The 14,343-nt window shown below is 42.4% G+C and overlaps 1 protein-coding gene across 2 annotated transcripts in view; it reads left to right on the top strand.

The window, feature by feature from the left end:
* Nucleotides 1-2,935: 2,935 nt before the first annotated feature.
* tprn (taperin) overlaps nucleotides 2,936-14,343 on the top strand; it is a 29,255-nt gene continuing 17,847 nt past the window's right edge. For both annotated transcript variants that reach the window (XM_026174422.2, XM_026174421.2), the window contains exon 1: nucleotides 2,936-5,200. In XM_026174422.2, coding sequence (XP_026030207.2) covers nucleotides 3,122-5,200 — 2,079 coding nt within the window. In that variant the 5' untranslated portion in view covers nucleotides 2,936-3,121. The remainder of the gene's footprint in view (nucleotides 5,201-14,343) is intronic.

Raw genomic sequence — 14,343 nt, 5'->3', positions numbered from 1 at the left:
CATGCATTTATTTGTTAAATTGGTAGTTACAGGTCTTAATAAATAAAACATAAAGGTAATTTTCTAATCTTTGGTCATTATTGGGTCAGAAATGTGTTAACCAGTGAGCTTGTGGCATTCCTGTTTCTCAGTCAGATCCAAACTTCTTAAAACGCAAGTATTGTGACAGACCTCAAAGCATAATAACAGAACTTCACTAACCAACAGGTGAAGTCACAGTGGCTACATCTATCTTTTATAGACAGTTTATGCTTCCACTTTGTTGTGAGTCCAAGTAAACAAGCCTGTCTTTGCGCTCTGTCACTGCTGTTCTTCCCCCATAGTCTTTTGCATAAGATTTGTTTCATCTTTTCACTGGCTCAAGCACACACATTAGTTCTTAGTCTTCACCATTAAGAAAAATCCCTATTTCCATTAAAAATAAATACTAATAATAATAATAAAAATCGTATCATCTCATTAATCTCCCGTTGTTGTCCAGACTGCACAAGTGAAACATGTTGGTTTGGACATGGACATTTTCTGGTTTAAAATACAAACATGTTAGTGTGGGTGTAGCCTTCATCTGCCATTAGAGATTTTAAAGCATAACCATTTTTCATTTTTATTTTTGTTTTCTTTGGTTCATTGGCACCTTCCCTCCCCCCCCCCCCAAAAAAAAAAAAAAAAGAGCGTTTCACATTTCAGGAAACACGCAGTTAATTTCTAATTGCTTTAACATGCATAATAAGGTTTTGTGATACATTTGAAAGAGCTTGTATTTGGACCATAGTGGCACATCTGCACTGATCAGTCAGTGGTAGAAAATTTACTCCAGAGGTATCGCTCTAATGCACTGTGCACTCAATGTTAAAGCAGCAAAGCCCCAGGTAACCTTTTTGAGCAACTTTCATGACGTTGCTGCAGCTTTATTGATTGCTGTTTCCCTACTTGGACTGAGAAACTGCTTGCCAGCAAAAATGTGTTTAGGATTTTAATCTGACTATGTCGTGTGTGTTCATCAAACTCCATCACAGAGAAGTGGTTTGGACTTGGTAAAAAGCTGGATGTGAAAACTGTCGGGACTCAGAGGGGATTGTTTTACACATCATCCCTAAAAAAACAAACAAACTGCTGTTTACTTTGACAACATGTAATGTGTTTAGTCTATTTTGAGTCCTTTGCTGTCTGTGTAGTGCATCTATTTAAGGCCTCACTTTAGGGTAAATCCTGATGTGAAATTCTGTGTATATGTTGATTTTTTTTTTCTTTTTAAAAAAAATAAATTAAAATGTTATTTATGTTCATTTTTTTCTGTGCCACCTTTTTATTGTCATCTGTATATACATGTAAATAAAATAACATTTAATGGTTGTCCATTAAATGTTTTGAGTCTGTTCTCTCTGTCCACAATGGGGCGCTAGTTCGTGGGGTAAAAGACTAAACATTTATGTCACCGCATAATTAAGTCAAATGCAGCCATTTTTTTCTGCATATAGAAATCAAACAAGTATGACTTTTGTTTTTTCTTAAGCAGTTTTAATAATTGGGACTTCATCTACCTAACCATGGCACTGTTAACACTGACCTACATCGTAGGATATGTTTGTACATCATCCATTTTCTTCTCATTCAGGGCCTCAGGGTGCCTATCCCAGCTATGACAGGGTACAGGGTCACTAATCAAGCTAATTCTCCATCAGATGCTTTTGGACTTAGAGCACAGAAAACCTGCTCAAGCACAGGGAGAACCCAGCCTGGAACCCATCCTTAAAGCAAACATCACATCTTTAGTGCTCTGTAGTGTAATGTGTATTCTAATGTTTAAAATTATTTCTATTAGATTTGATGATAACAATATGGGAAGCTTCTCTACAGGTGAACAAAAGCATAATATCCGGCTGCATACCAGTTCGGTGTGGTGTTCCTGATTAAAGCTGGAACTGTTTCCAGAATGGTCTCTGCAAATTATAGAAAATCTCTTTCTGAAGCTGATCTGCAGAACAATGTGGAAAAATTCCTGGTTTGCAGATTTTCCAAGTTTAAAATGTATATACATTTAAAAATAATTAAAGGAACGTATTTATGGCTGCATACGCTTGATATACTTTACATTTTAAAATAAAGATAAATAAAATACCAAATATTATGAAGGTTTTATGTCCTTCTTTTGTTTAGTTTTTTCTCTGCATCTTTCGGTCCTGCTTCAAAGGGGAAATAAGGCACACTCTTCGCCCTCTTCAGCCCTGCTCTTCTTAATTATTGCCCCGCGATGAATGTTTTATGAGCTACAGTAATCTCTTGTAGTACCCAAGAATAGCCCTCTTAGTGCTGATTCATGTGCAGCAGACTCTTTCCCAGCTCATCTGATCGCTGCACGCGGATTATCGACAGGTGGTATCACCGGCAAATGCTGAATGAACCGAGGTTAAGTGTATTTAACACTCCGACATCGCAACCAAAACCATTTAGAATAACCTGATTCCTATCCAGTGAGACTGGGGATAAAAACTGTGGAAAAACCACAAAAAGAATTATTTTGAACACTACTGGGACATAATAGGTGGTAAAGTTTAAGAAATGTTCCCCATTTAGTAAATACAACAAAGGTAAATTAGGGTTTTAATTCAATTTTAACAACAATAATAATGTGTAGTGGTTATAATTCTACTGTGTTATGTAAACGACATTTTTGTTGTGATTAACTACAAATTAAACAGCGTTTTTGTAATTAAACAGCAACAAAATTTATATTTAATCACATATTGTAAAAATATCTTGAACTTGAACGCAGCACTTTTGATTGGCAGGCCTAATTTGCTCCGTCAACAATAGAAACGGGAGGGAGGGGGCGTGCCCAGAGCACACAGATACCAATCACAGACGCTCGGGCTGCCGCTGAGGGGGCGGAGCCGCGTTCAGGGTCCTTTGGGGAGAAAGGGAGCCAGACAGTGTGACAGCAGAGGGAGAGGAGAGAGAGAAGAAAAAAGGGATGTGTGTGAGTGTGCGGTGATCGGTGCTGCAGGTACAGTCACAGCCGGAGATACAGCTTCAAGAGCCGCACCGGACCGCGGCAAGACCGCCTCGGAGCCTGCCTGCCTCTCTCTCTCCTCCTCATTTCTTCCAGTAACAACCCTCCGCGATGTCTGGCGGAGGAGAGGTTCGCGTCCTCCGCCAAGAGGGCGGCCAAGAGAGCCCGAGGATGCCGGCCTGGAAGCGAGAAATCCTGGAGAGGAGGAAGGCGAAAGGCGGCGGCGGGGCTGGGGGAACCGGTGCTCCGGAGGCTAGCCCCGGGGGAGCGGGCCCGCAGCGGGTAAACGGCGAACTAACGGGGAATGTGAACGGAGGAGGTGGTGGCGCGACCGGGCGGAACTACACCATCACCCCGGCCACCCAGCACTTCTCCCACAACAAAGAGCCACAAGCGACGGCCGCGGCGACACCGAGGGAGGAGGGCAGACACGAGAGTCTGGTGCTGCAGGAGAGCCTGGGGCCGCTGGAGGAGAACCCGTTCATCAAGCTGGAGAAGGAGCGGAGGAGGCGGCAGGAGCAAGAAAACGCCACCCGCCCGGTCCAGCACATCCTGGAGCTGTACGGCAGTGTCCCCGGCATACGGACTATCCGAGCGGAGAACATCATCATCATCGAGTCGGACCCGGATTACTTTGCGGAAGGTGGAGGCGTGAAAAGCGAGTGCCAATGGCAGCAGAACGGTGTGAGTAGTTACAGCTCTCTAAACGACCTTCTGGACCGCAGAGGGAGTGCTGTTACCGAGATAAGAGCCAAGGAAGTCGTCATTTATGACACCACGTTAAGCAAGAGCGAGGAGAACCTGAGCACCCTGGGCCGTCCTGATCAGGAGGTCCCCTATAATACAGGTGACGGTCAAGGTAGGGTCAGCCGGATCCTCCAGAAGTTTGACAGCAACTATGGGAAGCTGCAGAAGAAGTCCCACAGCACAGAGAACCTCCTGGACCTGGATTGTAGTGCCAGCAGTAGGCCAAGACTCTGGCCCAAGACGCAGCCAGATCTGGTGCCAAAGCCCAGGCCGGGTCCACGGGTCAGCAGCCCGGGCAGTAGCCAGCCATCTTCGCCTGTCTTCCAGGGTCCCTGGTCTTCCAAACCAAAGCCACAGCCTGCCGTCTCTGGGCCGGGCAGCCCCCAGCGTTCACAGCCCGTGTCTTCCTTCCGTCAGCGCTTTGAGGAGAGTGGAGTCCACCACAGCGCAGCCGTCACCCCCAGAGACGAGCCGGACAGGGGGACAAACAAGCCCACCAGGGAGAGAGACTGGGAGGCCGCTGAGGTGCCCCCCAAACCTAAGGTGCCATGCTCTCCGGAGACCCGCCGTGCCCGTGCCGAGGCCCCTTTGAGCCCTGTCTCATCCAAGGTGACCTGCTCCTCACACGAGTTTGAAATCCGTCCCGCTCCAAAGCCAGACCTCGCCCAGATTCCTGATGGCGACACCCAAGCACGGGCCCTCGCAAACCTTCGCCTCCAGTCCCGAAACTCCTTCACAGTGATCCCCAAGCGCCATTTGGCTGCCTCATCTTCAACAAGCAGCCCCATGGTGACACCTGGCCCCATCAAGTCCTCCCCCTCACACAGAGCAGCAGAGGTGTCCAAACCTGGAGTGCCAACCTCCCCCACCCTGTTAAAGAGGAAAGAGGAGGAGGAGAAGGAGGTGGAGAGGCCATCCAAACCTGAACCATCTCCTCTCACTGTTGCCACAAGTCCTGCTCCTTCTCTCTCTGAACCTTTATCTCCATCCCCTGCTCCCACTTCTCCGCCTGTCCTCTCTTCACCCCCCTCTTCTCCAGCTATCCCATCTTCACCTCCCTTCTCTCCCACCCAGTCAGTCTCTTCTCCAGTGCAACCTCCAGTGGATCAGCTGCCAGTAACAAACATTGACGACATCGAGGTGGAGCCCCCACCCCAGCGTGTCCCTGTTCCGAGCCCCTTGGTGCAGAGGAAAAAGGGGAACACATTCACTGTGGTGCCTAAACGTCGGGTGGAGTCTGACGCCCAGCTGAGCCCACCTGAGCCCCAGCAGGAAGCCCCGAGTGAAGCCCCTCCGGGGTCAACCCCTCCCCAGGCCCCCTACGCCCAGCTGGGTTCCCTGTTGAAGAAGCGCTACCCTGCTGTGGAGGAGATTGAAGTCATCGGCGGGTACCTCTCCCTTGCGAAGTCCTGCCTCTCCAAGACTGGCTCCACGGGCAAAAAGGTGAGATGAAACAATATATTTAATTATTTTTGTGGCTTGTTAAATGTGAATATTTGGTGATTTATAGCACTTTAACACTACACGATGCATTACAACAGGCCTGGGTACATGCATGCAAAAAGCAAGCAAATATGGGCTATTTATGAGCACATGGCCTTACACATGAATGCTTTACTTCATTACAATGATGCCGTGCTTGACACTGTGCAAACAACTGAGACAGTAACCTCTCTGCGAGACCATCAAATCATGGCCTCTGTTGCTGACACATGCAAGACAGATGTTTAATCAGCTGCAACCTGCCAAAAGTGTATATGAGCATACAGTTAAGTGCACAAATATTTGCATGGTGTAATTATGCAGCATTGTGGTGGATTTTTGGTTTATTTTGCTTTTTCAGCCTGTATCACTTGCATCCACATCTCTGTGGACCTCACATTTAGAGGTCCAGTGAACAGCTACTGAATACAAGTTCAGCACATCTCCAGATCTTTTATGTGCATAATTTTCTATTGAATTTAAGAGGGAGCAGGCCTCATCTGGCCATTAAGGTGTCTGTCCAAATTAAGTGGGGGACTGTGCAAAAAATGGCTGTAATTCCCAAATGGTTAATGCAATGCATTTGTGCTAAACTCCTCGAATCAAAACTGAAAGTGTGCATTTGCTTTTTAAGTGTACTGTGATGTTGTACAGAGGGAATACTGTCTGTATGAGCGGGGTATCTTCTTTTGGAATAACATTGCAGACTTGCAGTCAGTAGCCTCGAGATTCATTAACACAATGCTGGTTTTTATCTATGTTTTGGGTGTTATTTAGTTTTCCTTCTAGGACGTCGGGTTGTATTTTGCCTGTGTGTGCTTGTTTGCTGAAAATCTCTGGGGTTTGAACTCTTCATAGATCAATCAAACACACAAAGTACTAATATTATTGTTACCTTGCAATCTCATGCCTTGCAGCCTTCCCAGGAGACTTGCGCAAGTTTCATGTGATCTAAATTTAGCAGCTGAGCGTCACAAATGCAGGGGCCGCTGTGTGTGGGGTTTATTTTTTCTTCTCTTTTTTTCTGTGTGCGTTTCTTTTGCATCCTTACCAAACTGTGGTCACCTGAGTTTTATTTTGGAGGATTGTTTTCACCTTATCCTGACCGTTTTTGTCATGTTGGGCTCCTTTAAATGGCCCATCACTTGACCCGCTGCCAGCTTAAGTGGATTAAAAGCGTGTGTTTATGCAGTCACTTGGAACAACACGCTGTGGACTTCTGTCCAACAACAGCATGTTAGTGCGGCATTAGGTTAAATGGCCCTCCAAGCTTATTGACTGAACAGCTGTTCTCAGTTTTTTGTCCACTGTAGGTACAAATATATTGCTTCTTTTGCAAGAAGAGCTGAGATATTCCCAATCCTGCTCATGAATCATAATTAAATCATAGCACAGAGCATGTTGGAGGCATGTTCATGTCACATTAATGTATCTGGTGAACGTCCTGCCTTGTTTTTAACAGTTTTAGGGGTTTAATTAAATTTGTGGCAGTGTTTCTATTTAATTTTGCAAGGTGCTGCAGGCTGCATCCAGAGTCTGTGTAATGTTAAGCGTGTTGGTGTTTATGTTGCTCGGGTATCTGCAATAAAGGGAGAAGGGAAGAGAGCCTGTGGCTTGAATTTGAATATTTTATTGACGTCTTGGTGGTTCAGATGCTGAGGAGGGGGTGTGGTATAGAACCTCAGCAGGATGTTACTTTTCACTGTTCTGCTTGGGGGGGGGGTTGTTTTTGTTTCAGCCCCTGAATATTTTTAGCCATTTGGCATGTCCTCGATGTAGGCCAGTGTTACAGCATCTCAGACGTCAGCCTGCAGGTGTGCTTCCTCGACCCGGTGAACTGTAATCTCTGCGAGTAAATCCAGCTACCTGTACAAGCAGGCCAAGAAACCTGAAGCTCACAACTCTACCGTGTGTTTTTTAGCATAATCGCTGCATGCTTGGTTAATTATGTTCATAGCCATCATAAGTATTTGCAGTCATGTAAAAGAGAATATTGGCTCCCTGTTAAATCCAGAGTTGAAGAGTCTGGTCCTAAAGACCTCAAACTATCATATTATCCTAACAAAGCACTTCATTCCCTCCATGCTGAATGTGAGGCAGAGCCTTCAGTTGTCAGACCCTTCTCCTGTGGGACTAGCTCCCAGTTTGGGATCAGTAGACATGTTTATATGTCATTACTTATATGACATTACTTGTTGATGTTGTTTCTCAGGCATCTAAATGATGTCATAGAAAGAAGTTATCCCTCATTTGTCCATGTTAGGAACAGAAGCTCGGTGCACCTGCTGTTGTTTTGGAGGGGCAGCCAGTCAGAAGAGAAAAGTGGAGCTTATCCTGAACTATGTGGCTGTTTAAAGCTGTGAATCACGCAAAGCAACTCGAGTAGAGTCTAAGAATAAAAAACATGGAGGTGGAAATGAGCAAAATAAGTACCTGTTAAGTTACTGTACCGAAATAAATAAGCTGACAGCAGTATTGTCAGTTATTTTTGCCATGTTGAGTCTAAGTGAAACGGAAGTTTGTAGCAGTGTTGTTTTAAACATGAATTTAAAGCTCCTTAGCAGGAATTTTTCCATATGTTCCTGTAACTTGTATTTTTAGTTTCAGTGGAAACTGACTAGAATAAAATTACCTGAGTTTTGCTCCTATTTAATGTCATAAAAGAGATAAGGAGGCTGCAGACACTTCCGTGCAGCCTGGTTGTGACGTGTGTGTGTGTCTGTGTTTTTTATTGTGTGCACATGTAGACCATGGCAGCGACACATGATCACATCCTGTCCTTTTGTGTCCAACAAAAACACTTTATTCTTTTGTTTTTCTGCCCGCTCCTCTTGGTCATCATCAAGGCCCGGATTTTTTTTGTTTTGTTTTTTTTGTTTGTCCTCTTCTTCTTCTTCTTCTGCTTCTTTTATTTTCTGGGCAGGGCTGCACAAGCAATTACAAAAGCATCAAGGCCTAGCCTGTATAATTTGTGTGGAATTTTTGTTCAGGGCCGCTTCTGTGTGAGAGCAGCCTTTCGGAGAACGGCCTCAGCTTTGAATTATGGGCTGGGATTGGGGTTTGGTTTTATTTGAGCTCTCTTTTTCCAACAAACCCAAACCATTTAAATTGTTTTTTAATTTTTTTTTTTTATGAGGAGCTTGGCTGACACTGAATGATCCACATGTACGTCAGGAACAGATCATCAACTCTTCCGCTAGATTTTCCAAGAATCTTTTTACTGGTTTTCTCCCAAGACTTTTTGGAGCACATCCAGCAAAGACTCTCCTGTTAGCCTTCTTCCACTCTGCTTTGTCTCCCCCATCTCTCTCTAACCAGTGACGCTTTATTCCTGTGTGGTGGTGGTTAATAAGGCCTGTCCCCTCGCTCCTAGCTTCCTCTGATCTCCTCTCTGTTGGGGAAGGAATTGTGGAAGAGCTAGAGTAAGTAGGTCAAGTGCAGCTTCTTGTAGCACTATCACTTCTGTATTTGCATAAAAGCGACTCAGGGTTTTCGACTCACTTTCCAGCTGCAGTTTGATTGGATTGGCTCTCTTGGTTGACTTTTTTTTTTTTTTTTTTTTTTGGAGAATATTTTTTGTTATACGCTGCAGCTCTTTGTGAAGCAGAGATGCAGTTGGCAGCGGGACACAGGAGGAGGTGGAGTGATTTGTTTCTTTTTTTAAGTTGCTGCTCCTTATGACTGTTATTATGGGAAAAACGAGAGCAGCCAAAGCGTTTGTCAGCATAACATCCAAAGAGAGAAATGGAGAGAGAGGCATTTCTGTGTATTTGCCACAGACTGTATGTAAAAGATGGACAGAGCCACCATGAAGCTTTAAATGGCTGTGCAGAGGTCAGGTCAAGAAATACACATGTTTGCACTCTAACCTTAATTAGGACAAACAAAATTACCGTGACCATGTCCCATTAACTTGCAGTTTCATTGCCTTTGAAATGATTACTTCGAAGATAATAACCAAAAACTGCGACTACTTGTCAGTTGCCATGCTCAAAGCGATTTTGATGCATCTGGACAGTCATAAACAGCAATAAGATGGAGCAATTCCATTGACAGTGGGATTAACTTTATGATTCTTAGTCCTGTTTGTGATAACATGATGATTAACTGTGGTAAATCTGCAAAAATTGCAGTTCTAGAGCCAGGAACTGCAGTTTTTGCACTTTTGTGTTTGCTTCATATCCTGGGTGTTTCTGCTTGGTATTCACAGAGGAAACGGTAACGCTGCTAATATTTAAACTGTTGCTGCATATTTCTATGTAAATATGATCATTCTGTCAATTAAACTCGATTAGGTTTTAGTGAAGACGCTAATGCATTTGTGACCGAAAGGGATGATTATTCAGATGAATGAGTGTTATTATCATGGAAAGCAGATTAGTTATGTTTTTGTTTTTTCTTTTAAGTCAGTCTATATTAACCTGTGATTGGATGATTGAATGGTTGGAGCTTTGGGCTTGTTTGGTTCAGTGAGTTTACGCTGGTGTAAAAGCTCTCAGCTGAGCTCAGTTTAGGACGACCTGTGGTTTAAAGCTGTATGAATTTTGGTTTTAAATCTTATAGCAGATACGTGTCGTTTCAAGTATTATTAGAAACGCTAGCTGATCATGAGAACTGGCTGGGAACTGAGCTGCTTTCAGACCATAGTTCTGCACCCAGTTAGCTTTCAGTGGTTGTTAGTGCAGCGTCACCTCTTCTTGTGGTCTTTTTTTTTTTCTCTTTCAGTCTCTTCAGTTTCTCTGTAGATGTCCTCAGCTGTGTGGTGGATGACAGGTAGTTGAGGGGAATTTCTCATGAAGATTTTTAGAGTTCCTTCTGATGATTAATAAAGCCTGGGCTTCACTTGCAGTTAACCTCTCTGGAATTTGTTCTATCTATTTATCAGTGTTAATGATTCTTTGTAATTTAGTGGTGCTGCATCATATATTCATACACCTACACCACTCTTGCTTCCTTATATGTTAGGAAAGCACCTACTGTGTAGTGGGAGGGGGAAAAGACCCTAAAATCAGTTCTAAGAGCCGCGATGGTCTCCAGTTTCTTCCGGTGTTACTAAGTTTCTACGTATGTGTAGCATATTCATCATCAAATCTTCCATCTCAATAGTCATACTGATCATTTGTCCCTGCAGTGACACATAGCAGTACTAGTGCAGCAAAGGCAGAGTTAGGAGGAAGTTGGTGCGGAGGGCGCTGAAACGGATCTGACTTATTTTGACTCATTTTTAAATTTAGCATTTAGCTACACTTTAATTTCATTTTCGGTCACTGTTTGGTTAAGTGTAGGAACAAAACCTACTTGGATGGGAAGGAAAAAACGAGTGGTCACATTTTGTGTTTAAACAATGCTAACAGTTACCTCTGTATAGAAGTCTGGACCGGCTCTCTGTTCAAAGAGTCCGAGTCTAGGGGTATTACCACAGTAGGTTAACAGAAACTGATTTAAACCTATGATTGGGGGGGATTCACCCAGCACTCACTACCTCCGTCTGAAAGCCTACCCTGCAGTCTGCTAGATGTTTCACCCCATTAGCAACCCTGAGTAAGGCGCAGCCACATTCACTAACGGTGGCTCTCTCCTAATGATCTATGGCACTTGCTGAGATTGACCTTAGTGGCTTGGAAAATCTTGGAAAGCTCCAGGGATCTGTTAATTTTAGGCCAGAATGACCTATAACAAACTTACAAAAGTAAATGTTTATACTCATACCCAGGTTTTACGTTTACATTTGAAAAGAATGCAAAAAAGGGAATGTCCCGTTTCAAAACTCAAAATTCAAAGAAAAGTGAAAATTGTAAAAATGTAAAATAATTCAGTCTAAACTGCTGCTAAATACCTGTTGCTGGTTTTGATGAGGTTTTGGTGGAGGAGAGAGAGAGAACACTGCAGGAGTAGCTAAATTCCCTCCGTGCTGGATGAAAACATTTATTTTTTTAGGACGTGGAACCCCTTACAAAGTTCCCAAAGCTTCCTGTAAGTCCCAACCCACGATGGCGGCAGTGAGCAGATCAAATCTTAAAAAAATGTGAATTTGTAATCCACAAGAATAGCAACATTTACAGCTGCAGAAGAAACAGCGATTTACTGTAAAATTGCAGAATCCTCTTTGTAAATTCATAGTGAAGTTCATGAGGACATTTTAATCTGTCAACAAGACATCCAGAAAATACAAAAATTCATAAATTGTAGGGTTAACATAATTAGGGTAATTATTTTGCTTGTTTACATTATTGTATTTTGCACAACTCTGTTGCTTGTGAAGCTCGCACACAAGAATTTCACTCACATGTGCTGTACCAATGTACCTGCACATGTGATGTGACAATAAAAGTGATTTGATTTGATTGATTTGTAATTAATAGTTTGGAGTTAAGTGTAGATCAGTGTGCAATAATGTGCCTGTCAAAATGCAGATTTCATGAAGTAAAAATAAAATGAATTTTTCTTTAATTTTTCTCTTCTTGAACAAATATTTTGTGTGAAAGTTTAAACGAATCAAATTAGATATTGAGGTTTAGTAGTACGGATGTCATGAAGTACAAATACAGTTTGTGTACTGTAAATAATCAGGAAGTGAGCCAGTTTGTTGTCTTGAATGATAACATGCAATGTTACTGCTTGTAATTATTATGATAAAAGAGATAGAAAGAGACTAAGGTAACATTTGATAAGCATTTTTTTAAAAAGTGAAGACAAATACTGGCTTCTGATTATCTGCGATAATGAAGACTGGCACCAACAAAACTGATAAAGGTGCTTCCCGTCAGGCCATATAACTTTGTTTTCAACCTCTTGGCTTGAATGCAAGAATCAAACTGTGACTAAAAGTCATCACGGTTTATTTTACTAACACTAAAAGCAAACAAAATTAAAAACATGCCAGCATGTTTTACAAGTCCTTAAGGAACTTCAAAGTCATGCTTCTGCAGCAGGGAGCACGTTGCATTAAATTGAAGTATGTTTCCTGCATGTGGGGTTAGACAAACCACTGCTGTTATATTTTTTGTGTGCGGTTAAATGTCATGGAAGCAGAAAGCTTAAAAATACCCAAAGTTAAATAGTTAAAGGCTCCCTGTAACACAGGAAGGCCAGTGAAAGGGCACACTCCTACATTTACATTGTGCTCCTGGACTACAGGTGTGAAAGTCCATTGTGTTTAATTATTTACCACTCAGCAGACATTTCCCACCTCTCCTCCCTTACACTTCCTGAAGATTTACCACCCAACCTCCTTGCATTTAAAAAAAGGCCCAACCTCTGTACTGCATGAGTGCTCCTTTTATTTAAACAGGCTAATATTAATTTAGTTGATTATATGCATAAGCACCATACTATACCTCATACAAAGAAGCTGATTCTGGTCGCCACTTTATAAAGTTAATTGCTATGACTGGAGTAGTTTTAAAGAAGGTGAAATATGCGGCCTCGTAGCTCCACTTCCTCTAACTTGTGTACATTTAGACTATTAACCTGTACAATATTAATAAATGCTGTTGTAGTAAATCCCAGAATCAGATCCTATTGATAAAAATTTAATTTTGTACGTTATTGCCTTTAAGAGTCAGACAGGAGGATTATTTCAGAAGAAGGATGCCAGAAATTTAGTAGCCAGCACCAGTAGAACTGTTCAATTCTTAGTTTGATACCAAAGCACAAAGATGACCTCACATACTTCAACAATAACTCCTTTATTAAAAAGCTGTTTTAAAACACTGATGTGATGGCAGGTCATTGAATTAATATGCTAACGACATATTTTGTAGACAAGACACAAACTAAAATGTGAGGATGGTTGCAGACTAGTCTACTAATGTAACAGTTGCATTACATTAACATAAGGATTTTATGTTAGGCTTTGCAAATGAAGCCTTTGGAACGATGATTTCACAACCAGAGCGTTTTGCATTTCAGGATTCTTCAAACAGATCTGGAATGATTTCCTCTCTTGGTCCAAAAAACACGATAATATTGTTTGCATAGTATCTTTTTTCCAAATGACTTATCTTTAATTCGACTTTAAGCCGATTCTGCCTTACATCTTTAATCAGTTGCCATCTTCCATTTGTAGTTTTTTCCTGTACTTGTGGGCTTCCTTTTTTCTTCTTCATTGCTGGACAAACTCCTACGTCAGAAAGTAAAACGCAACTGTGTACGTAAAATCGGTGGCGGTCTATAATTTGCAATAGACTTTAAGCAGCAGTTGCTTCTAAAGAAAGATTTTGTATCTTAACGTCTGTCACATAAGAGAAGTGCTACTGCTGTTTTTATAATTCATGTCAAAGGTGGTGAAAATGTGGTTTCTCTGCGTGGCTGCAGGATGTGGACAGGCGCACACAAACTCACCGAGAACACACTAACAAGTCTAATTTCTGTACAGGCATTACAACATGTAGATATAGAGAGATGTAGACTCATGAGTTTCCCACACAGCCCTCAGACACACATGTGCACCCCTGCAAAGTCAGTGTAATTAGAATTCAGCCAGCAAAGCCCCACTATCATAGTCATGTTTAATTCATTGTGTTTGTGTGTCTTTAGAGTACATGAAGCTGAAAATACTAGAAGCACAGGACGCTAACAGACCGGGCTTTTTTGGAAGTTTATAAAAAGAAACCAGAGCGGGGCGAGTGTAAGGAGCAGGTAGAAGATGCTCACTTTTATCAGCTGCACCGTTTCCCCCGCTATCTGTTTGAGATTCATCGTTTCTCGGGGTTTTAACTGGCTCAGTATGGACCTTTTGTGGGGTGCTGCATAAAATGAAGGCAGTAAGGGTGTTATTTACAGAAAATGCGTGCCTTTTATTGCAATTCTTGGTAATTTGTTAAACAAATGTGTTTCATAAATACAAAACTGTGTTACAGTTCAGGGTGGTCTCCTTTAAAGAGGAGGTCAAAGCCTTTGTTGATTCCTGGATTTATTTGTTTGCTTGCATTTCTAATTAAGCAGGTAAAATCATCTGTGAAACCCACCACGCTGTCACGATAACTGAACACTTCGGCCTCTGCTTCCTTGATAACAAATGCAAAACACAAATTCTGGGAATACGTGAATTTGGTGCTGGATGTAAATTTTATTCAAATGCTCTCTCCATGAAACCTGTGTGC

This window comes from Astatotilapia calliptera, chromosome 7 (assembly GCF_964374335.1).
Source record: "Astatotilapia calliptera chromosome 7, fAstCal68.1, whole genome shotgun sequence".
NCBI lineage: Eukaryota > Metazoa > Chordata > Actinopteri > Cichliformes > Cichlidae > Astatotilapia > Astatotilapia calliptera.
This window is presented reverse-complemented; position numbering and strand designations above follow the sequence as displayed.